The sequence below is a fragment of the Lepisosteus oculatus genome, chromosome 19, assembly GCF_040954835.1.
Source record: "Lepisosteus oculatus isolate fLepOcu1 chromosome 19, fLepOcu1.hap2, whole genome shotgun sequence".
Classification (NCBI taxonomy): domain Eukaryota; kingdom Metazoa; phylum Chordata; class Actinopteri; order Semionotiformes; family Lepisosteidae; genus Lepisosteus; species Lepisosteus oculatus.
In genome coordinates this window covers 5675444-5700752 of record NC_090714.1, presented here as the reverse complement: position 1 = coordinate 5700752, position 25309 = coordinate 5675444, and the positions used below count along the sequence as shown (strand labels likewise).

Genomic DNA, 25309 nt, shown 5'->3' with positions numbered 1-25309 from the left:
GCCAGACAAATGGTGTCCAGCAGCAGAGATGTGCTGGAAGTGACTGGAAGATGCGGCAGCCAGTATCTGTTGTTGAGCTACGTGCTACTAAACGAGTGTAGTCCAGACTCCTGTCGGGTGTATTGAACCCGACTGCACAACAAACAGCAAAGGAGCAGAAAAGAAATGGTTGTCATCTTCAGTTACCGCATGGCTTCACAATCTGAGCAGGGCTTGTCTGAGAGAGGAGGCGGACAGGTTGCTGAAATGTAACTCTGTGGTCTAATTTCTGTACAGACCGTTGGAGGGGGAAAGACGCAAAAAAGCAAGCTCGTTATCGGCTGACGTTATCCGTTTGAGGAGCTCATCAGATCACTTTACAGGCCGGCTCGGGTTGCACGCCTCTGTGCAATTAAGCATCGGAATAAAATCAAACTGATCTTGTTTCCTGGAAGAAGGTAGCCATTCCTGGGGGTTGCGGATTACTGCAAATCAAGGACTTTGTAAGTTGTCCTCATAGATTTTGGTCAAGGTTTGGTCTAGCCTTTCACTTGTGAAGCTTTTTTGTTTTCTTTTCCTTCATTGTTTAACCAATTTTCATCTGAATCACCCTGCACACTTGGCAAATTCCTATGCAGACTTCCCAGCACGTTCAGGACTGAGCTATAAAAGCCCTGGTTGACTTTAATCGTGAGCTTCTAGAATCCCAGAGCCCCCCCCTCTTCAATCCCCCGGTGTTTTCTCAAACAGATAACAATTAAGGGGTGTTTCTAAAAATCTCAAATTCCACTTTGATGTGTTAATGAATTTCAAAATCGGCATGCTGGAGCCCAGTTATCCCTGCTGAGCCTAATTAGGGAGAATTGTCTGGAGCACAAGGGGCTTCAAAACAAACTCGTAAACATTCCATGTGTTATAAAAATCCTGCAGCGCTACGGAGGTGATTTTAACAGCCTTTTCCAGGCTTTCAAGATGTGGTTCAGGCTCTGCTCGGGTCATGAACAGCAATCATTTGCAGTTCTCGGGGGTTTTTTTCCCCATGAACCTCTGCCCGTGTTTCACAGGAAATGAAAATGCAGTCTTTTGCTTTACGTTTGTAAGCAAGGCAGAGTAGCTCCTTCTCTAGACCCTGTCTTGTGGATCTTCAAGTGGTCTACCCAACCACTTCTTGAAGAATGCCAGAGCTCTCAGTTTTCAGTGCTTGAATTGTCTGCTGGCCTGTAGACCTTAATCTGCTGCCATTTAGCGACCTCAGATGGTTCACACCCACAGAGGATTTCTAAAGCTTCCTGTAGCTCTCTGTGATCTCTGAAAGAAGATCGTATGAGGCTTCCTGCCAATTAGAATAAAGGCATGTAAGGGTGAATAGAGTAATATTTACAAGTTCTATTAAACCTTAAACATGTATCTCTAAATAAAGGATACAGTGGTCCTGGATCAAACGTCTCTTTGTTTCCCTGCTCCTCATCATTGTAGTTTAAATCCTCAATCTGGTGTGAAAATCGGAATGTTGCAGTTGGTATCTTTCATCTTAGGTTCATTTATGTAGATATCCTAAATTATAGTCACTGGTCTTCCCTTCATCCCAGTGCCATTTACGTTGAGTCTGAACTTATTTGAATATTCAGGCTAAGTTGGAAATGAAAAGTTCTAATAAGTGATTAAGGGCGTCTGCGATCGAAGAATAGCTGTTCTATTGTAATAGTAGCCGTTGGTTGCCTTTGCTGTCAGTTCTGGGAAATAAAATCAGGTTTGCTTGCAAAAAAGCCTGCAAATTGGGTCAAGTCTTAGCTTTAGACACTGCTGTTGTACCTTGAGTGAGGTACTATACTCCAGTTTTTCCATTCCACCCAGCTGTATAAATGGGGGGCCTGCAGATTTGGAGGAGTCATCTTTGCCATGGACTAGGTGTGTCCCATCCAGTCACATGCTCCCTAGTCTGCTTAATCCTACAAAAATTGGGATGAGCTATGTCCTTTCACTATTAGGAATGGCCTGTTTCATCTTGGTTTCCTAGAGGACACTGATATGAACTCTTAAAGTTATAAAACACTGGATTCCCCCAATCAGACTAGTTCACCTTTTTTAATGCAGCCCTTGTGGAGGTCAGGGTGGATGTGAACGTGCCTTGATGTGAGAGGAAATTGTCTGAAACCTATCTCACTTGTGCTCTGAATAGTATTGTACAGAAGTGTGAAGGTGCTTCTCTGAGACAGTCACACTCAGAAAGCTGGGAGTGGTAAGTATTCAGCTGCAGTACAGGAGTGGAATGACTTCATTTTTAATTGATTTTGTAGTACTTCATTTTTCATGGACATTCCAGTGGGATCTCCACATGGTAGAGCTAAACCTCTCTGCCTGTAGGTTTAGAAATGTATCTCTGTGGCTGGTAAAGACAGGCCAAAGAGATTAACTTTTAGTAGACTTAAAGGTGATGTGTGGAAATGGCAGCTGCAACTTTAAATTAAACTCAAATGTTTTTTTAAAGGGTTTATTGTAAAGTACTATTCGGTTTGACTATTTGGCTCTTTTAAAGCAGACTTTTAAAACGTTTACTACTGTAAATATCTTGACCTCAAGGTCTGTTCTTCAGGAAACGTGTTTTCTTCTAAAGCGGCCCTCAGCTTATTGTTAAATTGGTGACTTCTTTTTCGCTGCTGGTGCAGCTGCTTTGACCTTACATTCCTGTGTCATTCGCCTGCTTTATGAGGGAAAGCGCAGTATTAATCATCACAATTTCCACAGAAAACAAAATGTTACAGCTCACAGCCAACACGAGCCTACATAATACAAAATAGCTCATCTCTGAGGGGATTAGAACAAATAGTTTTCATTAAGCTGAGAATTCCGTACAAATTGGCTCCATAATAACAATCAGATGGAATTCTGAAATAGTCTGGGAATGTGTTTCTTGGGCTTTGACCTCCTAGTGCTCCAATCTCACTCCACCCCGCCCTTATCCGAGGGTAGACATAGGTGACATCTGTAGAAAATTCTGGGACAGTGTCTACGAGAGCACACAGACCTATTTCTCTAGACCCCCAACCCTGGCCGCAGACTGTGAGTAATTTTTCTTTCGCCACGCTTTCCCAAAAAAACAGACGGGGGGTGGGGGGTGGGGGGTTCAGAAAACAGGGCCGGCTCAGAAAATGTAAATTATGTTTACATTTGGAATGACAGTGCCGGGAATTTTTTTCTCTGGATAGCTCCGTTGGGATTCCTATCGAAATCCCACCTGGTTACACTGACAATTAGACAGCCAATTGCCAGTTTCCTGTCATCAAGGAGAAAGATACAGCTGTGGAAAGGCCACACAACTGCCCTTAGACTGGGAGACATCTTGGCTGGATTCTCCAATGGCTGGCCTGCTGTGTTGAGTGCTGTCGGAATATTTGCTGCATCGGAAGATGCTCTGTAACGTACGCCTGCTTGACTAAGAAAATTAATCTGATTCACGCTCCTGAAACCAAAATGGATTTTGCCGTTACTATTGTGTTGCTATTTATATGCGGCAAACATTGCTACACTACAGCGAATTAGTTTATAAGCCCATTTCCAAGTCTTTTGATGTTTGAGTCTGATTCTCATTTACCTGGAAACAGTTTGAAGTCCTACCCTCCATCCAAGCATTCCAGTCGGATGAGGTTAGGTTGTTGTTATTTTATTTTTTTATTTTCAGCATTCCTTATTGTCTACCTGCAAAACAATCGAGGGCCTTGGCAGCTGGGCTGGACTGAATATGGATGAAGTAATTGTAACAGCTGTGGTCTCTGGTGTTTTCTACGAAGACATCACTTGGTGGTGGATCACACTGCATCTTAGGATAACTTTATTTTTTTGGGGGGGGGGGAAACTGATGGGAATTTTCTAGTTTTGGCGAGAATAAAAATATTTGCAAAGAAATATTAAAGTCAAAGCTACTAAGGTTATGGAAAGACTGATAGCTGACATGGGGCAGTTCATGAACTGCCCTGTGCAATTCAGTTATTTGGATAATGAGTATCTAATGTAAACCTATGGATTGTTGTATGTAACATGCTGTGCTACTGAAGAACATTATATCCTTGTCCCAAACTGCTTGAGCATTATAGACGGTCTTTTACCTTCTGTGTACAGTAACCGTGTAACTTGAATCTTTTTTTGTGCCTTTTGTATTGGCGTGTAGTGTTGTGGACCAGGTCACCTGTGTGAACAGGTGGGAATGTCCAGTACTGGAGACTGGGATTCCTGCAGACTTTGATATTCTCCTGAATTTCTCCCCCCCAGATTCGTCGGCAAATGATTAATTAATTCCATCAATCATGTAATTGATTACAGAACCTGCGAGCGCAGACAAGTTCCTTAAGGGTTCTTGAGAAATCATTCACAACAATCTTGTTAGTTTTTTTTCAGTTGAGTTTCCTTTTTTCACCACAGTTTTTATTCTACTAAGTGATCTTTAGCCATTTAGGCTTTAAAACAGGACTCCCCCATTCACTTCCTTGTGCAAAAATGTGAGATTGTCATTATTTAACAGAACCGCCAGCTTGACTAATGTAACTGCTCTGCAACTGTAAAAGACCTATGTCAAATTGACCTATGAATATTCCTGAATAATTCAAAGACTGGGAGAAAAAGTTTTTAGGAGCAGAAAAAGATAAGGTTCTAATCGGTCACCACATGTTATCACCACAATTATCAGTTCTTTTAAGCGATCATAAACAGAAACATTTTTATGATCGTGCAGATTAGATATCAAAAACAGTGTTCTTTGTCTCTTTCCTATTCCAGTAACTAGCCTTGACGGGTCTGCAAAAGACCCAAATATTTCTCTCCTGGATGCAGAATCATGCCTGGCTTACTGTTCATATCAACAGTGCTGTACGGGCAAATGTTTATGTATTTCAGCACTTGTTAATATAATTACAAGACTATTGGTGTTTGGCTATTGTTCATCCACTCCTGCGTTAAGACTCACAGATGAAGGAACGAATAATCACACACGTCAACTGCACACCATTAATGGCTTAAACATCCAAGAAAAACACAGTAATGCACAAGGGCGTTCGAAATGTACTGTTAGCTTATAATTAAACATCTCCAACTCTCAGACTCGCCTGCAGCAGTTCCATTTGCACAATGTAAATACAGAGGATTTACAGGAGTGACATCTTCTCTGGATTACACTGATGGGCCTGTGTGCGTACAGACACTGTGCTCCGATCACCAGGAGAAACTGAAACTCTGTTTCTATTTCAAGAGGGGAAAAAAAAGAGCACATTTCAGGCGCTAGCAGGACATGTGACATCTTGATCTTTAAAACTTTTTAACTTATAGCATGAAGCACATGTAATGGTACAAGCCACTAGTCCAACAAACCCTGTTGCACTTTTGTAGCCTCAATTCTGGCATTCAGAATTGTATGGGTTTTTTTCTGTATGTGGCACAGGTTCAGACAAACATACAGTAAAGCTAATAGGAATGCCTGCTGGGTTCAGAAATCATGTGGCATGAATTTGAATAGATGAGTTTCCTGTCTGAAATGAGAACACGATAAAGATTCAAACGAGAGGGGTCGTGTGGCCCCTCGGCCAGTTTTTCCTTGAAGCCCAGAGTTCAGGCCTCACCCTTACCAGGCAACCTGTTCCAGACACCCACAACTCTTGCTGTAAAGAAGCGTCTCCTGAAATCTGTCCTAAATGAGTTCCTAAATGAAAGCGCAACAGCAGAAGACTCTGTGTACCTGATCTGTATTTTTCGTCTCTACGTTCTTTAAATTTACTCAAAACATACTGTAGGTTCGGGTTATAGAACATTCTGCACTTAGTATTTGACTACAACTCGGAAAACCTGACCTGGCTCAATCCGCAGTGGGAGTCTTAGAATTATTTTCCTCCCTGGAGTTAACAGTTAAAGCAGTACCTTTTGAAGTGAACGTGGCAGGCCTAGGCTGACCCCACACCCTCTGTCTCCTCCCTCCAGCCTGTAACTGTAACCTGCACGCCCGCCGCTGTCGCTTCAACATGGAGCTCTACAAGCTGTCCGGGAGGAAGAGCGGAGGAGTGTGCATGAACTGCCGGCACAACACCGCCGGCCGGCACTGCCACTACTGCAAGGAGGGCTTCTATCGCGACCTGGCGCGGCCCATCACCCACAGGAAAGCCTGCAAGGGTAAGAGACGCGCCGCTCGGTGTCAGAGCAAACCATTGTCCATGCCGGCCATGCGGTCGCCAAAAGCATGGTACTTCACACTTTCTTCTAGCCCCTCTGTGTTATAACCCCTCCAAAGAAGGCCACACGCTGTTAATGGCCAGTTGCTGGAGTTGCCAGTTGCTGTAGCCATGTGGTTGGTGTGAAAATGTGAAATGGATCAAACCGCTGGGCAATCGGAAGCCCTGTTGGTTTCTTTGTTGCGGTGATGAGCACCACGTTTCCCACCTTGAGCGTCCTTCGGAGATGAAGCTTCACTTCACAGCGCGGGGGGCAGACGCGGGCGCGGACTCGCACACACTCTCACCAGTTTTCCCCAGACGTCAACGACCCTCCCAGTTTGTCTTTGGACTGGCGGGAGGAAACTGGAGAACCCAGCGGACGCCCATGCAGACGCGGGGAGAGAATACAAACTCGACACGGATAGCCCCCAAAGAATTGAATCCAGGGCCTAGGACTGCAAGGCAGCTATGCTACCCACCGAGCTACTGTGCTACACAGATTTAACTTTTAAATACAAAACCATCTACTGTATATATAACTCTGTACCACAAACCGTCTGCCTTTGACCTTCAAAGGACTCCAGGTCCAGCTGCAACACTGAAATCCGACTGATGAGACAATATACTAACAAATACTAGAAAAACTCAAAACCATCATTTCAAAAAGGCTCAGACGCTCCAGCTAGCTGGTGATCCCAAATCCATTAATAGCAGATCCCAGTGATTTGGTGATAATGCCTTTGGCTGGCTTTTCTCATGTAAACACCCAACGACATCCAAACTCGGCGGAGACAGCGTCCCTGGAACTGAGCCCCCGTGCCGTGAGCCATCCATATTTACTAATGTGTCACCTTGCTGCCTGCAATCTGTTCTAGTACTCCACAGATCTTATCTAAGTTACTGTCAAATCTATAAATTAATGTTTTAATTAACCCATTGAAGCCTCTGAGTCCCCGGAGTAGGTTAATTCCAAGCCGCACAAGTGTCTGACTAACTTGGCAGTGGATAAGTGAAAAATTTTGTTTCATCTTTAACCTGTACAGGATTTTTTTTTTCCCTGTCATGTTCCCAGTTCCTTTCCGCCCTAGATCACACCGTTTGGTGCTGTTGTGCCTCGTCTCTGCCGGTGTGAAAGAGATGGTGATGATTGCTATCGATTCCTTGTGCGCCTCTTTGATCCGTTTGTTGGGGAAAGAAAGGAGCAACTGCCTCTGAGCTCCAGAAGAAAGGCAGGGAGGGGGGTGCTGAGCAATTTCAAATTGGCGGCCAGCTTTGCCAACCTCGAGAAGAAAAAATTAAAAAGCTGCCTTGAAGACAAAGCTCTTAACAGTTGGTTTTCAGGACTTGGAACACTTTCATTATCACCCCTGGACGAGGAAAGCCAACAGCTGAGCATCACCACGATTTCTCCTGTTACAGTCTTATATACTGATGGAAAAAAGAAACGCAACATTTTCTGGAATGAGAATACTATAGTTCTAGCTTATGTACTGTCACAAAAAGTTGTCAATTTGTTTTAAGCCCCCTGACCAGCAATACAGCTTGTGCAGTGAGGCATTGCAACTTGCCAATCACACGACAGCTCGTTAGGTGCACTTTAACCCAACGAGGTCCAGGTGGAACAAAGCCTGATCAGGTCACCTTTAAAATGGCCTTAATTCAAAGCTTAGGTCAATGCAAGAAAAAGGCCACACTTAGTCAGTTTTCTGTGCATTCCATAATGCCTCGAATGTCACCAGAAGCAAGGGAGAGGGCCATTGGCATGCTGCAGGCAGGCATGTCATGTGCCAGCGTTGCCAGACACTATGGAATAAGCCGCTCCACTGTGTCCCGACTGCAGAGAAGGTTTACGCAGACCGGCAGGTCAGATGACCGTCCAAGATCCGGTCGCCCTCCAGTGACCACACCAGAGCAGGACCGACACATCAGACTGGTCCATCTGAGAGATCGTTTCGGATCTGCCACCCGTACTGCTGCTGAAACTACCGGCAGGCACAATGCCCGCGTCAGTGACAGGACAGTGAGGCTCCATGCTGCTGGCCTTAGAGCAAGGCGACCTGTCAGAGGCCCTCTGCTCACATCTCCTAGACGTCACACCCGACTGGCTTGGGCCAGACAGGGGCTGAGATGGACTCGTCAGCAGTGACATCAGGTCCTCTTCACGGATGAATCACTCTTCAGCCTGTTCCACCCAGACAGCAGGGCCAGAGAGTGGAGGAGAAGGTGCTGCGTTTGTTTTTTCCATCAGTATATACAGTATAAGTGAAAAGCACATTTCTCCTAATGTATCTAATGAGAAGGGTTAATTTAATTTACTTCTTTGTACAAGTCACTGATTCACTGGTTGTCCCCAGGCATGTTACCTAGTCTCCCTATGTGTTTATGTGATGGAAGCTGAACTCTTGATGTGAGTCTGTATAGCCTGTATATGATTCCAGGGATAAAAGTATCTGCTGAACGACAGCTAAAATACCATTGATCATCATAAGAAAGCCACTTATTCCTGAGGAGGGTCATGGCAACATGGAGCTGATCTTGGAACCTTAAAGAGCAGGGCAGGATCCCACCATGGACACCAGTCCAAGCATGACTTCGGGAGGTGGGGGGGAAACTCAAGACGTGGGGGGACCATGCAAACTCCACACAGAAGAATCCATACACCAGAATCGAGCCTGAGATCCAAAATCTATGAGGCAGCAATGCTAATAGCCATATCACTTGTGCTGGCTCTGTTCAGATAGAATAAGGTGTGCTTTAAAATCTAAAGCCCGTCTTTCTCAGAAAGCCAGTAGACTAACCAGAACATATCAAGATAGAAGCTGTTTTCTACATTTCATCTTCTTGGACAGTATCCGATTGCTTTATCAGACGAAAAACTACAGACCCGAGTTAACCAATACATGACAATAACTAAAACCTCTTCTCTGTCTGTTCATAAATGGGGACACAGGAAGTGAAAATCCAAGCACCTCCGTCCCACCCAATCAAAAGCCTTTGATTTCGAGTGACTTGATTGGCTGATTCAGGTTCCTTGGCATAAGCCATCGACCAAATCCGTGACATTTTTTTTTTGACGTCCCGTACGCTCGGAAACCGTTGGGTCAATGTCACGTCTGAAATCGAGTAGAGCCAATAAAAGCCAGGTGCTTCCTGAAGCGCTGAGGTCGGAAACCTGCTTTTCTTCCCGCTCCCTTTGAATCAGACCTCCGGAGGAGGAATGGTGATGTTAGAGCAGCCGTCCTTTGGAGCGCACGAAGGCATTTTTAGACAGGCGGGACGTTGATAGATGGGTTAAGTGGTTGACCCCTGTCTGGTTTCAATTTGGTGCTCGCATCTGCCGCAGGTACTTCAAAGCTATGACAACACCCCGGCGCTCCAAGAACACTCGAGTTGCTTAGCCAGCAAGCTGGCCAGTTGAAATAGCGCCGCATTGTTGATACAGCACTGTAATACTTCACGAGGGGGGGTATCTTAGCAACGCGGCCATAACCGGGTATCCACGACGAAGCATAGGAAAGCCCAATGAAAACATCAGCACTGCCCGAAAGATTTGTAAAGTCACAGGGTCCAGATGGAATTACACCAAGCTGCAGCCATGTAGGTCACAGCACTTAAATGAGCGAAAAGGCATTTTCTCATTTTTGTTAGTAAAAATAATCCATTTAAAACGTATTAGACAAGTAGTTGTGAAGTCATCACTGCCGAGACATTACAATGGAAAGCCCTTTATAATTACAAAGTTATCACAATAAATGGGTTATAGTGTCTACACCTTGGCTCCAGGACTTCCTTTTTGTATATTTTGTTGTGGTCGGCATCATTATTACGTACTTACACCGTTTCAGATCAGTTCTTTGTTTGAGTAGAAGGTTCGTTCATCCAATGATCACAAGAAAGGGAAGAAGTCAGAAAGGTTCAGATGAAAACAGAGATGATATGCCTGGCTCTCGGATAACCGCCAAAGTAACGCGTGCTGTCGAAAGGTTTAAATGTTCTAACACTCTGGTGGAAGGTGCTAACTGAACCACTCGCGCCTCAGACGTGTTTTATCTGCAGAAACAAGAGGGGACTGAAAAGCAAGCAAGGAAAGGGGAACAGAACTGTTCTTCTAGTATCTCACAAAGTCCAGGAGGTACTGTAGCAAGGCTTTACAGGAGCTGAGAAAGCAGTTCAGTGTGCACCCAGATCCATGTAGCTTTGTTCCTTTTCCCCCAGTGCTTTTCTCGATCATAATGAACTGAGCTCAGTATTCTCTGCTTGCACATACTGGCTTCAAAACCAGCTCTATGGAGTGTGGTGACTTTGAAAGGCTAGTCTAATAAACAGAGGTCTGAAACAACTGGGCACCTGAAGTCACTCAAATATCATTGTATGTTTCGGGACTTAGGATTTTCTTTTAAAACAAAACACATGTCAACTGTTTTAAAACACCGCGCAGCTCTGAGTGTAAACAGAGAGATGAAATATCAGGCCAGAGGGATTTTTATCCAGTGAGAGAGACAAACAACCCGATGAGAACCAGGAATGAAATTTTACTTTATTTTTCAGAAATAAACCTCGCCTTTCTCCTGTAAATTGCCACCTCCGCCCCCTCAAAACTAGTGTTTTTTTTTAAACTGGCTGTTCTTTTTACGGGACTTCACGGTTAATATGATTTCTGGGATTATAAAGGTGAATCCCTTGAGTGTTTGTTTACTTTATTGGTCAAAAAGTCTCGACAAAGCCTGAGCTATTTTTGGGCTCTAGGCTCCTTGACGTTACATCTGGGCCCAGTCACGGGCCTGTTAACATTTTTACTTTTTAACAACCCCAAGCACGCCTCAGGGGTCCTCATCAACTATCTGGACTTTTAGGTGGTACAAAGGCCTTTTCTTTTGGACAAAAGTTTTAAAAAATAGTTTTCTGGCTTAATAAGGCAGTGCTTGTGCATGTGCCTAACCTGAGACCTGTTACAAACGCACTTGTCCTGCATTTGAACTAAAAGCAAATTTTGAAATGCATGTCATTGCTTGATTTTTTTTTTTAATGTATTGTGGTCTACCTGCACAGGATTAAGTTAGGTCAAAACATCTAAATTGCAGTATCTTGACAGTGTGAGTATGCTTGGCGTTCCTTAGACTCAGTACTTTGGATGGTTTCCTGGTGATTGGAAGGGTGCTTTCTTTGTAAAACCTTTTTCATTTGCCTGCGTATTGAACCACACCTGTTCTAAAGCAGGGATAACCATGACCTGCTCCTCCAAGGCAACAGTGTTCTTAATTATCTCATTACACTAGTTAATGACTGAATTAGCCACAATTTCCATCCTTCACCACTGCTGTCCTGTGTGGAATACCATACAAAACAGCCTACAGGACCTCAGCCAGCAAGAGAGCAAGAACGCTTATACCCACACAAGATGCTTCTTGTAAATCTAGACTCTACAAACATCCTTGTGGCAACACACATGCATGTATTTAACCAGTGTGCATCTGGAGCTTAAATCCATCAAGCTGAGATATTTTAACGTGTGCTTCCCACCCCCCACCCCCCCACCTCCCGTATCATCACCAACCAACAACAATAATTATCTAACTATTATTTTTGTTCCTGACTGTAATGGCAACTGGATTTGAAAGATGGCTCTCTGGAGCGACGCCTACCCCATCTGCAGCGAAGCAGGCTTGAAAAGCCATTAACATTCAAAGCCACTTTTAAGTGCTTTTTAACGGAGTGGAGCCCGCCCCATAAAACTTCAAACAGTCACGGTGTCGGAGAGGTGGTATAAAACACGATAGGGCTGCTGTCCTGCTATTCTTTGAGCAGGACAAATAAAACATTGTGATAGGAGTGCGCTGTGGGCATTTAAAACAGCTACAGCGTGTTTCCTGTTGGATAGGAGCCCTGAGTGACGCTCAGCACTGCAGAGCTCTAGTGGTCTGTAAAACTGTCTTTGCTTAGGGGCCATGCAAATAGTTCCATAATCAAAAACTGTTGGTTCTTGACCGCTGCATACAAGAACTAATCAACTAATCACTACTGATTAAGATGCCCAAATGGCCCAGTTTGATTGTATAATCATTCCGTGTACCGTGTGTCTTGAATGTAGCTGTACTGCAAGTGCTATGTCACCAGGAAGGATCCAGGCTTTTATTGTATGAGCCTAGTAGAAAGGTACACAGAAATATCATGGAAGAAGGAAACGCCACTTTTGTGCTGGCTCCAGTTGATTAAAATCAGTAACGCTCAATGGCCTCACCAGGAGCACTTACGGAACATAACTAAAATGATTATCTTGATTGAGCTGTGTTAATTTCGTGATCTGTGTGGCTAACTATATCTTATCTTAACCCACATAAGATAATGATACATAATACTTTGACAGACTGTATATTCAGCTGGTCATACATAGAGTATACCATCTCCCTCCTCATGGATGCAGTACAAATTGGGTAGAAATCCACGCTAAACATAATGGTTCTCTTTTACACAGTTCTTATCAATAAGAGAAGTTCTCTCCTGATAGCATGAGCTCCTCAATCCCCTCTTCACATTGCTTATTGGTTCAATGAAGGCCACAGAAAGCTTGTAATATTAATAACACCTAAAACTGCTATTTACAGCAATGCAGAGCTGTTGTGGGAGTGTGGAACAAGCTACACAGCCATGTTGTTGAAGCCAATACCCTGTTCTCTTTGAAGAAACACCTGGGTGAGAGCCTTGAATCAATTAACTCCTGAAAGGGCCAAATGGCCTTGTTGCGTTTGTGTAATTTCTTATGATCTTCTTATAAGTCGCTGTTGCACAGATAGCTGAGAGAGCCCAGACTAAGTAGCACCTATCCTACCAGCCAGTTATACGGTAAGCATCAGTGTTACCCTTTGGATTTGTTGAAATGAGCCCATATTGACTGAAGCTCGGTCTTATCAGATGCTCCTTTTGGCAAATTGACCAGGACTAACCAGGCTTCTGGCAGGATCAAAGTGGGGAAGACCGAAGACATGTTCTCAGATCTGAGTTGAAGGGGTAGGTGGGAGATGAGAAAAGTTTGTCTCTGAGGGTTTCTTGCCTCAATTCTAGGAACTGAGAAAAAGCTACTCTTTTCGTGCCGAGAGATTGTGAGCGTGGAAAAACAGACGTGCTTTGTCAGTAGCTCTTGCATGTTCCTGTGTGCATAGCTTTTTGGTTTTTTTTTTAACCTCCCATATTATAAATCATGCTGGCCTTCACCACTCTGTAAAAAATTGAAAAACGCATGTTGGGAAGCCCAGCCAAGCATAGTAGGGCTCCAGGTTTTTGTGAGGTAATTTGGTGAGAAAAACCCCTGTGACTCTGTGTCTCAGAGTAACTGTTTATGTCTCAGAAGCATTTCCTCACATGAACTGAATAAAATTAATAATTTCCTTACACTTATATAGCACTTTTCTGGACACTCCACTCAAAGCGCTTTACAGGTAATGGAGACTCCCTTCCACCACCACCAATGTGCAGCCCCACCTGGATGATGCGATGGCAGCCATAGTGCCCCACACCAGTTATCAGTGGGGAGGAGAGCAGAGTAATGAAGCCAATTCATAGATGGGGATTATTAGGAGGCCATGATTAGTAAAGGCCAATGGGAAATTTGAACAGGGCGCCGGGGTTACACCCTTACTCTTTTCGAGAACCACCCTGGGATTTTTAATGACCACAGAGAGTGAGGACCTCAGAATTATGTCTCATCCGAAGGACGGTGCCTGTTTACAGTATAGTGTCTCTATCACTATACTGAGGCATTAGGACCCTCACGGACTGTGGGGTGAGCGCCCCCTACTGGCCCCATTAACACCACTCCCAGCAGCAACCTTAGTTTTTCCCAGGTCTCCCATCCAGCTGAGCTTCACTGGGTTGCCAGCTGTTAGTTGCAGGGTGATATAGCTGTTGGCTAAAAGCTGAAGAAAGGACTGTGCAAGAGTCGCCACCGTAATCTCTCAAGAACATAAGAATGTAAAGGTTTTAATTTTGCCCATCTAGCCAGTTTGGTAGATAGTAGCTAATTAATCCAGGGATCTTATCCAGCTGTATCTTGAAAGGCACCAGGGTATCTGCTTCATAAGTAGAAACTACGAAGAAACTAGGTGAAACTAGGTAGCTTGTTCCAGACCCAATGATGCTTTTCACTCTCTGCCTTCTTTGACTTCTTGCATTGACCTGTAAATATATGAAGCTGTCCCATTTGGTTCCTGTCCCTCAGAGAAGATGGAATCTTTTCAGTGACTGCCGTGATGGGTTATTTAGGAGAACCAAGGGCTCATGTTTCTGGTACGGAAGTGAACGTGATGGAAACTGGCTGTCACTATTGGGGTATTGGTACAATGGTAACAAACCGGTAAAGTAAGTCATTATACCGTTTACATAAACTTCTGGGGGCGGCACGGTGGCTTGCCAGTTAGCTTTTGGCTCCTGAATTCAATTCTCCACACAGATTTTCTCCAAGTGCTCTGGTTTCCTCCCACTGTCGAAATACATGCCATCCAGGTTAACTGGCGTCTTTGTCTTGCCCCTGTGTGTGTGTCCTACGATGGACTGGCATCCCATCCAGGGTGTAGCAGCCCTGTCTTGCTCTCTGTCCAGCCAGGCTAAGTTCTGGCTCACTATGACCGTCTATGGATACTTTTATCCACACACACTCTCACAGGGGCTCATCGGCGCTGTTTCCCAGAAGCCAATTAACCTACCAGTCTTTGGGAGGAAACCAGTGCTGCTCTTTTTTAATCCACCCATCCATCTATTTTGAGTGTCCCTCGGAGATGAAGCTTTGCTACAGCTGTCTTTTCGAAGATACATTTTTTGCTACCTTTCCAGATGCAATTTTTTCCATCCATCCATCAATCCATTTTCAAACTGTTTCGTCCGATTGAGGGTCACAGAGAAGCAGGAGCCTATCCCAGCAAGCAACGGGCTCAAGGCAGCATACACCCTGTACAGGACACCAGGGGTCGTTTCATAGGAGTGAAAATGATTTCTTGTAGTGCTGTGAAAAAAGTGACTTGGAATAAAAAAAAACACCTTTTCTGGTACTTTATCAGGATGGATCTTTCTTTTAACAAGCAGGAACCCTGCTTCTATCTTTTATGATGAAATTGTGGGTGACTGAAAATATCTGTGGCAGTAATTGCCAGGGTTTTAAACTTGTTTTGTTAAATCCCCATGTTTCCTTACCAATAGTTTCAGGGAAAAATGTTTCATTGGCAGCACCTCAGTGTGGGAAGTGAGGTCTTATATTGTAGGTGCTCTATGGCTTCTATGAGCGCATTTATTATGTTGTCTTTGACGTTTTGGTTTGTTAGGCATGTGAAATTAAGGTACTGCCACCGAAAAGCCTGGAAAATGTCAGAATAGGCACATTTTTAAAGGTCTAATTTGTCATTGAAAAAGTAAGTTGAAATGATGACGTAGAATGGTTGGTACACCATTATCCAGTCCACTGGGGATTACTAACAGAATTTTCTGTGTCAAGAAATTTCAGACAGGGGCGGTACAGTGATATGGCTAGTTCAGTTCTGCACCTGCAATCTGCATGGAGTTTGTGTGTACTCCCCATGTAGAGAAATGGGCTTCTGGAAAAACTGGCCCTGGTGTGAGTGTGTGTGTGACAGTGTTTGTGTCTGTGTGTGTACCCCATGATGGACTGGCGTCCCGTCCAGAGTGTAGCCTGCCTTGGGCCAATTGCTTACTGGGATAGGGTCCATCTCGCCCGCAGCCCTGAACTGGATGAAGGTAAGAAAATAGATACAGGAGGTGGAAGAAACTCCCACAGAAATACCAGAATTTTTCCTTTTTAAGTTAGATTTAAAATAAATGGATCTGCCAACATGACTAATTTATGAAGTAAATGATTGAAGATTATATGGAAGCCGAGCTCAACACGTGACTGGTCAAGTATTCTGATCAATTTTGCGTGAGGGGACACAGAGCAAGCTGGATTGTTACTCTTCTCCAGCCTCTAACTCTACCAATAGGAAAGTGGACTGCTGAATGCACCAGGTTTCAGAAATAAAATAGAACTTCAAAGGAAATGATCTGAATTCCAGCGCCTTATTCCTAACTGCTAGTTTAATGCCGGTGATTGAGTGTTGTGCCTTTCATGTGGAGGAAATCTTTAATTGCAGTCAAATGCCAATCCTGTATGGTAAAACAATTATACAGCATTTTCACCTGCTTTTGTATATTAAAAAGCATTTATAAATCCAATTAATAATATAGTCTTATTTCATGCATAATGATGTAAGGGCAATTCTTTAAGATGGGTATTCTAACATACTGTGTGCGTTTACAGAGAAGGAGAGAGACATATACACACATATCTGATATTATTAAAACAGGCTTATACCATTGTGAAGTACATATTTTTTGTTCGGGTGGAGCCCAGTATTTGCACAGAAACAATAGAACAGGACCTCTCTCAAACTAAAACACGAGCCTGGACAGGTTCCGTAGGTAAGGAAGAAGGATTTATGATAAATATCAAATGACAGGAAGTTTTTAATGCTGTAATTCCATTTTAGGATTTGATGGCAGCACATAAAATACTCCGACTCTGTGTTTATGTCTGTGTCAGATCCTCTGAGTGAAAGGACAATATTATATTACTCTGTCAGCCAGATCATTCTTGGAATTCTGCTAAATCAGTTTAAATACAACTGCTTCTTTAACTAGCCTTGATTTTATTTTAGTTTTCAGTGCTGTGGAGTCTGTACCGCTGAATGAGATAATAGTGTACATGTAATATTCAATTATATTGACTTGTGTCACTGAACAGGGTCGTGGTACTTTTATGGAATTTTATTTCAGCAGAGAAGAACGGAGAATACTCTAAACAGAGATGGATTGTTACCTACATGCCTCAATTCTTATGACAAAACAGTGTTACCCAAATGATCTTCAGTCTTTTTTCCCCCCAATCATGGCACAGTGGCAGTAGCATCAAAAGAAGTTGATCAGTGCTCTGAAAGTGAAAATGTGGGGAGGGGGTTGATTTTGAGGCTAGGCACATTTATTATGTCAAGAATTTGCTGATATTAATAAATTGAAGAAACAAAACAGAAGCTGCAACATTTCCATTCAGTATTCCTGTGATCCGTGTTGTCTGCAGTGTTTCAGAGTTTAAACAGTTCTGAATACCCTTATATACAAAGCAGACACTGTACTGTTGTTGTGTTTCATTACAGTAGGATGGCTTTGTGTCCAGTGAGATTTAGTGAAATAGTACATGCAATAATATTGCCTTCCACCCTTCTGACAAAGGTGTAAAATTTCCACCCTTTTCTCAGAAGCGCCACTGTTTGTCTCGATTGATCCTTAAACCCAACAGACATCTTCTGGTGAGAGAGCTCATCTGCTGTGTCAGTGGAGTACTGATTTATGGAGAACAGTGTTGATGACTGCCATTGGTCAGTCAGGATACCTTAGCAGTCCCTGACCTTGAAATGTCTTCAGCATTAACAAAGTCCATGAAGGCTGAATTTGGCAAAAAGACATTGAAATTGAGGTGGAAACAGAGAGAACTCCCAATGCTAAGTCTGTACCTCAATATCAAAACCCACAAATATCAAAACCCACAAAGCTGGCTTGCTGTTGAAACAGTGTGAGTCAATAAGCAGCTTTCGTTTTTTGGATAGAAATACATGTTTGATTTGTGAATTTGGGCCATATATTTTTAAACCTTTGTTAGAGGAAACTCATGTGAATGGAGCAGTTCTTAATGAAATCTTGTTGAGGGGAACGAAAAGTCTGGTGGTAATCTTGTCTTTAATCAAGAAATGTAAAAGAGTTACATCATCTCAACACAGACTTCTGTTTTGGATTTTTTTCTGGACTGGTTGGAGACGGTTTGGCCTTGAGCAGACTTTGAAACCAGACCGTACTTTTCTGCAGCATCACTGAACACAATTAATCTCGGGAAAATGTGTGAGTTTATTTAAGCCAGACCGATGGAATTGTTTGGTTTCCTGGCTTCTCGTTCTGCCAGTGAAGAGCTGATTAGGGGAATTATGTGTCTAACGGGGGTGGTGGGAGAGTCCGTGCGAGAACGAGTTAAAAGAAAATCAAGAGCAACTTCCAAAACAAAAAGGTTACATTTCACAAACAGTGCCTGCAGTACCTGCTAATTTCCTTCAGTTTAGTAAACAGTTCTTAAAACTGGCCTGTCTGAAAGTGTGAGCTGTGAAAAAGTGAGTTTCAAGCCCTTCTTCGCCTGGTGTTGAACAACAAAGCAGCGACTTCAGATGGAGAGTTTAGGGGCCAAATCAGCTGCAATTTGTTACCGTATCTGCAGGCGTGAAGGGAAAAGAGGAGGAATGCCGAGCATTCTCAGATAGGCTCCCTCAGCACCTGGCCGTGGGAATTAGCCAGCCACAGCAGGGAAAGCCTTATGAGGCTGGGTGCAAGATGGAGCAGTCACGGCCATCTTGACAGGATGAACTTTGACCCCACACTGTGCCCAATGGCGGGCGCCTGAGGGGCCGGCGATCCCCACGGGGAAGGGGAACAGACGGACAAGTAGACCTCAAAGCTTCTCGTTGGGCTGCAGGAACGCAGGGGAGATTTAGTGGAACCAGCATCAAACAACAGAGGTTACAGAAAGTGAAAGAGCACAGGTGCACGCTCGCAAACTTCCGCCTCATTCCGCGGTTCGGTGCCTTTAACAGGTGTTTAAGGCCATTGGAAATCGAGCCAAGGAACCCTTTGAATTGGCAGACGCGTATTCCACAACATGTTTCTTAGCGCACAGTTCTAGGGTTTGCCCGACAGTATAATTTTGCCTGTTTTCACTAGGAACGTTAATTATACCTCTGCTGCTGCAATCCGCTCGCTTTGTTTGTTTTTCGCGATATTTTGAATGCAACGGAATCATTATTTGCTAAATTAATTTCCAAGGAGAAAAACTATGCTGCTTCCCTCAGCCAGATGTTGTTTATCGAAAGGAACCGCTCAGATCCAGATCTGATCAAAAAAACAACAACTTACAAATAGGGCCAGTTTTGATCCTATCTCTTAGCAATCTCATACTGTTGTTCCATTTGTGTAATTTGTTGTATAAATCCTGCTACAGGCTGAATGTATTTTAAGAAATGTCTACGACTAGATTTTACATTTTAATTGCACAAGCGTGCCTCCTAGATAAATCAGTTGGCAGTGGTCTGTTTCAGTTCAGTTTTGCACCTCATGCTGTGTGAAACTGTGCTGAAAATGTGTCATTAGGTAACAGCGGTTGGAGATCCAAACTCCTAACCCATCATTTGTGACATGTATTGTGTGACCCCTGCCCCTTGTGGCTTTTCTATTTTGCAAGCGGAGAAATGACCACAACATGCACATAAACCAAATAAAACAATTCCTCATCCGATGCAATTTCTAAAACATTTCCCACTGTTAAAGGAAACATTTTACAGTTGTGAGAGATTAAGACTCTTGAAAAGGAAATACTTGTGTGCCAGTCTGAAGAGTGGACTGGGTAAAGTTTTATGACGTTTAGTTATGAAGAAAAAAGCTAATTAGCTGGAAAACACCACATTAAAAAGATAAAATACAGTGCCTCTACGTAAAAGACCTAAATTACTTGTTAACACTGTCCCAGAGACAACATAAGAACAATTGCAAATGAGAAGAAAGTCATCTAGCCCATTTGGTAGTTTAAGTAATTAACAATATATGTAAATAATTAATTGATCCGAGGATCTCATCCAGTCGTTTCTTGAAAGAAGCCAAGCTGTTTCCTTCAGTGGCTGAGGCTAAGCGGCTTGTGGCAGACTCAGTTTTCAATGCACCAGAGCCTTGAAAATAACAATATAGTGATCTGAAAGTGGTTGTACTAGGAAGTAGGGAATGAAGTGTTTCAGCACGTGGATGAGTGCAAGCACGCAGGGGACATGTATTCTCCTTTAGAGGTTATAAAGAGATGATTGAGCTGATAAAGGACAGTGCCAGCATTTTAATATATCGCAATGCTCATTATTACTGGCTGAGTGTTTTATATTTTCACAATGGGGTGTGTTGGTATTGGCTACAAGCAGGCTATTAGACTAATTGGAAGAAATGAAAATGTGTGTACGTCCCAGGCATTGCTTATTAATTCAGACAAGCACAGCACCCTTGGAGAGCGAAAGGTGTTACTTGTACCTACACTGGCAATAATGAAGTCCAGAGGCCATGACTTATTGAGAAAGGATTGCAAAGAAAAAAAAAACCTGTTTGCTGAGGGTAAATTAAGACCCTGTAGTAAACGTACAGGAACACAAGGACAAAAATGTGAAGAATCTCCCAGTTCTTTTGCTTTTAATTAACCCCTTTTACTTTTGTTCAAGTTTGGAATGTTTAGTCTCGTTTTTGTACCCATATTGTGAGCAGGAGTCTCCAAGAATAGAGGCTGTCTTCTGTTGTTATGTATTGGGCCAGAGCTCCCTTTGTCCTTATAATCATATAGAAGATGAGGATGAATAATTACAGCCAGGAGAATGGTGCTCAACTCAGGTGATCTCCGTCTTTCCTTTGCTGATTATTATTCAACACATTTTGCTTTCCATTCCTGTCATTTTCCTCTTCTGTAACATTATAATTACATGACCGAGCAGCTGCAGCTAGTGTTCCTATGAAAAGAACACTAAAACAAGACTATTTTGGGAATTGCAGGATGAAAACTCCTATGTAAAGTAATATTTTCTGGATGGTCTGATCATCTGGTTGTCTTATTTTGAGTAAAACTGCTTTGACAGAGATGTTAAACAAAAGTAGTATCAAGTATGTTTTATTGAGTACAATGTAACAGGAGTCTGCAGCTGATAAAAGTTACATATTTGCATGGTGTCTTAATCGTATGCTTGTAATCTGAGGACATTGCATGCTTGTATTTCTCTGCTACAAAAGAGAAAGGGTGATGTTTAATGTTAACTGTAGGACCTCTTGGACATGTCTTGAGGGATTGCAGGTGCAGCATTTAAAATGTGAGTATTTTCAAACATGATAAAACGCAAGGGACAGCACATTGACACAGTGGTTTGTATCGCTGTACTGTGACACTCAGGCCCTGAGTTCAATTCCTGGGCTGCTGTCTGTGTGGAGTTTGCATGTTCTCCCCATATTCACTTGGGGTTAACTCCGGGTGCTCTGGTTTCCTCCCACAGACCTGAGACATGCTGGTGGGTTAATTGGTGAGCGTGTGTCTAAGCTTGTGTCTGTGTGCGCTACGATGGACTGGTGCCCACCCAGGGTGTGTCCTGCCGTGTACTCATTGCTTGCTTAGTTGGGTCCCAGCTCCCCCTCGACCCTGACTTGGATAAATCAATTAGAAGATGGATAGGTAGACACTGTTTTAGATGACATGGTTAACATACCATCACCACTTAGATAACATGTTTTACATGCAAGGAAAGTGGTTATCCCTCCACAGGGAATTGAGTACTTGGTAGTTTTTTTCTTCCAGGGCAGATTAAAGGGATCTTAGTTTTCCATGCTTCACAAACACATTTAAAAGGGATATAGTAAAGCAATCCACCTCCTGCGCAGATGCTCCTCTCCACCAGGGCCGGATTTTTGTGTTCGTAGGCCCTGGGCACTTGCAAAACGAGGGGTAAACGCCAATCGAATGACGTCGATGGACGTGACGCACTTTAAACTCTTCTCATGCTAAACCACGTGACTGATGGAGGGAGTCGAGCGACCATCACTTCGATCCTTCTAGTTTCTAGAAGAGCCGCTAGATAGCGTGTGATTATTGATTGGGAGCACCTAGAGCCGATCGCAAGCCTGTTTGGTTTCAGCTCGTTTTTTATTAGTCACTAGTGTTTCCCTCCTTCGTAGGCCCTAAAAATACCGTAGGCCCTGGGCGCTGTGCCTACAGTGCCTCATGGGAAAATCCGGCACTGCCCTTTCACTGGTCTGCTTGTCAAGGCAGAAGGACCTGATGCCTTTCCTCTGTTCCTGTCTCTCCCTTGCAGCCTGTGACTGCCACCCAGTGGGCGCCGCCGGCAAGACCTGCAACCAGACGACGGGGCAGTGCCCGTGCAAGGATGGGGTGACGGGCATCACCTGCAACCGCTGTGCCAAGGGCTACCAGCAAAGCCGCTCCCCGGTAGCTCCTTGCATCAGTAAGTCTCAATCCTCTCTTTACTGGAGAACATGAGGAGGTCTTCACCGTGAGGCGCACCTGTTGTTACTCTGCCGTTCAGAGCTCGGTCTTCTGTAACCAGCACACATAAAAATGGGGATTGGACTCAAGTGTTCCAAATCCCAAAAGGCGTTGTCCCAGCCAACCCAAAGGACTACAAATTCACCAGTGAAATGAGGACAAAAGGCAGTTCAATTGCTGGGGCATTTAGAACAGAAAACCAGAGACGGGTCGGTACGCAAAGAGTGGTTGGGGTCTGGAACGCACTGCCAGGCTGTGTTATTGATCCTGACTCTATGGGATCCTTCTGGAGACTCCTTGAAGTGATTATTGGGCCAATAGGTTCTTCAGGTATCAAACACGGAGAAAGAGACAGACTTTATGGCCTCCTCTCATTTGTGACATGTCAATATGCAATTATTAAAGCAAAATATTTTTGCACACTTGTATCACTCCTTTCTGTTTTGGTTTGTCCAGACTGTCTGATTTCTACATTGCAAGAAAGTCCTCCATCTTCATATCGGCCCTCATTTCATCTGTGTGTATTTTTTCTTGAGAAAGATTCAGGTGACTGCTTTGATTTCCATCAAACGTTGGAACTAATCCAGAGCTAGCAGGACAAGTGACAGCTGCAGTAGTGTCCCAGCTCACAGACGTAATTTGGATGTTTGCCGCTGTGCTTGTGCAGCCAGTCAGGTGGAGTGAAGTGGGGATCAGCAGGAAATATACTGGAGTGTGTGAGCAAGATGCTGAGCTGGAGGTACTGGAGGTACTTGAGGTTGGGCCTGTGGGCAGTAAAGTAATCTGGTCTCACAGGCTTCCAGCACATCAGAGCCTGAAAGTGCTTTTTCATGGTCCTCTAAGACACCTGCTAATCCTGAGGACGTTTGTCATGTACGTTCCAGTAGCACCGCTGTCACTAGGACATGTGGTATAGTCAGTGATAGCGGCAACATTAAACCAAAAGATAAAACTAGATGAATAGATTAGTGCATCTTGTTTTGTCCTTTGTTTGCGTGCCTCGCCAGACAAAGGCTTTCAGTGTCGTTTACAAGCGATCCATTGCTGGTACAGTAGATGAACCCGAGCAGTACCAGGGATTGAAAAGACGTCTCGCCCGCAGGAGGAACGAGAAGGGAGCTTTGCGATGAAGCCCCCCCTTTGCTCATGGGTGCGGGCGGGAAGGGGTACAGGCATTCTCCCCTCCTCCATCCTCTCCAGGGGAGAGGCCTCACCTGTCTCGCCAAATTACGACTTAAGCTGAAAATCGTGCGTAAAAACTATTAAGAGGATAAAGGGGGTGATCTGAAATTAGAAATGACAGCAGGAAAATAGGCAATATAAATGTCTCCTTTAGCTTGCAGGAGGAGAAGAAAACTGGAATTGGCTTGCCCTGATAGATGTAAGTCAGTCTTTTCAGGGGTGTCACTTTCATGTTGTCTGCCTGTTCCCTCAGGGCGCAGTAGCTCTCCGCTATCGTGTGCGGAAACTTTACAGCCCTTTACTACTGCACAGCGGCAGCGTTCCTGACGGAAAGACACTGCAGTCCCTGCTCTTTCCCAGCTGGGATGTTTCGTCCAGCTCTTCTTGGACAGGAGAGTGCGGGTTCTTAGGGGGACTCTGGAAGTATGTGCTTATCCGTGAGGCTGCAGGACAGGAGGCAGAACTTTGCCCAAAGAGTTGTGGGAGTGTGGAGCGCACAGCTGGGTTTGGAGGGGCTGAGAGGGGGCAGTGCAGAACCCCTGGCAGAGAAACTGAGAGAGGCTTACTTGCTGGACTGTGCCACTCAGCGCTGCTTCGCTGAACTGGGAGCAGTTGGCAGAAGTGAACTGGCGCGACATCGGCCACTCATTGTGTGGTTTATATAATAATGAACTTAATTTTTCTATAGCGCCATTAAAAGTGGCTTCTCACAGCACTTTAGAGAACAACAAAAAAAATACACATTGAGAAGAGATGGTAGAAGGGCGTATGGAAAACAGCAGCAAAAGCAAAGGGGCATGGAGAACCAGTTCAATAAAAGGCCTTTTTTAAAAAAAAGGTTTGGAGTCTGTATTTGAAAGAGCTCAGGGAAGGTGCCTCTGTGATATCTTGAGGGATCGAGTTCCAGAACTCTGGGGTGCGGTAGGAGAAAGCCCTGTCACAGAGCAGACAGGAGACCAGAATTAGAAGAGTGAAGACTACTAGGTGGGGAGTAGGACAATAGTAGCCCAGAGAGGTACAATGGTGCCGCGCCATGCAGAGCCTTATAGGTGAGCATGAGAATTTTGAAGTCGACACAAAACCTGACAGGAAGCCAGTGCAGGGACTCCAGGATAGGAGTGATGTGATCATTAGCACTAGACCTGGTCAGGATTCTGGCTGCCGAATTGTGTGGTTTCCACCAGCCTGCCCAGCTTATTCTCAAGGGAGCGAACATCTTGCAGAAAGAATGAATGTACTGGCAAATAAACCACAGAGGTGTTTTTGTTGAGGGCTTTGTCACCAGGTGCCTGCTAGGCGCTCTCATTTCCAGCAAATGAGGTGCAGAGAGGGGCCAGAAAAAAACCCAGTGTAAGGTAGAAAAGAGCACAGCATTTAGCTTTTGGAGTTGTTTTAACCATCTGGCCTGCTGTGCAAACAAGACTGAAGGCACACCTCGTAACACAGGAAGATTGCTGGCATGTTTTGAAAGTCCCATGTTTAATTTGGGGAGGTAGATACACAGCAATTTCCAAGAACTGCACACTCTCTTGAATCAAATACAATACAGATGCGGGGAATTTGGAGAACTCCATGTTCAATAACAACTGCTTTTGGAAGAACCAAGCAGGGCGTGTTTCAGATGACTGTGGACTGTCTGCAGATCACAGTAGGTCACAGTGGAGCTCTGGAAAATCATATTTGTGTGACATTTGTACCTGTGCTATATGTTTTTGCTGTGTTTCAGAAGATGCCAGTGGAATGTTTTGGAAAACTGAGTCTGTAACTCCTGTTAAGGGAGTTATGTTAAAGTTATTCATAATGGCAGCATTAT

The 25309-nt window shown here is 44.0% G+C and overlaps 1 protein-coding gene across 2 annotated transcripts in view; it reads left to right on the top strand.

Moving 5' to 3' along the window:
• Positions 1-25309, top strand: part of ntn2 (netrin 2) — an 83100-nt gene that overhangs the window by 43118 nt on the left and 14673 nt on the right. For both annotated transcript variants that reach the window (XM_015360610.2, XM_006637376.3), the window contains exons 3-4: positions 5941-6129; positions 22124-22273. In XM_015360610.2, the coding sequence (XP_015216096.1) occupies positions 5941-6129; positions 22124-22273 (339 nt within the window). The remainder of the gene's footprint in view (positions 1-5940; positions 6130-22123; positions 22274-25309) is intronic.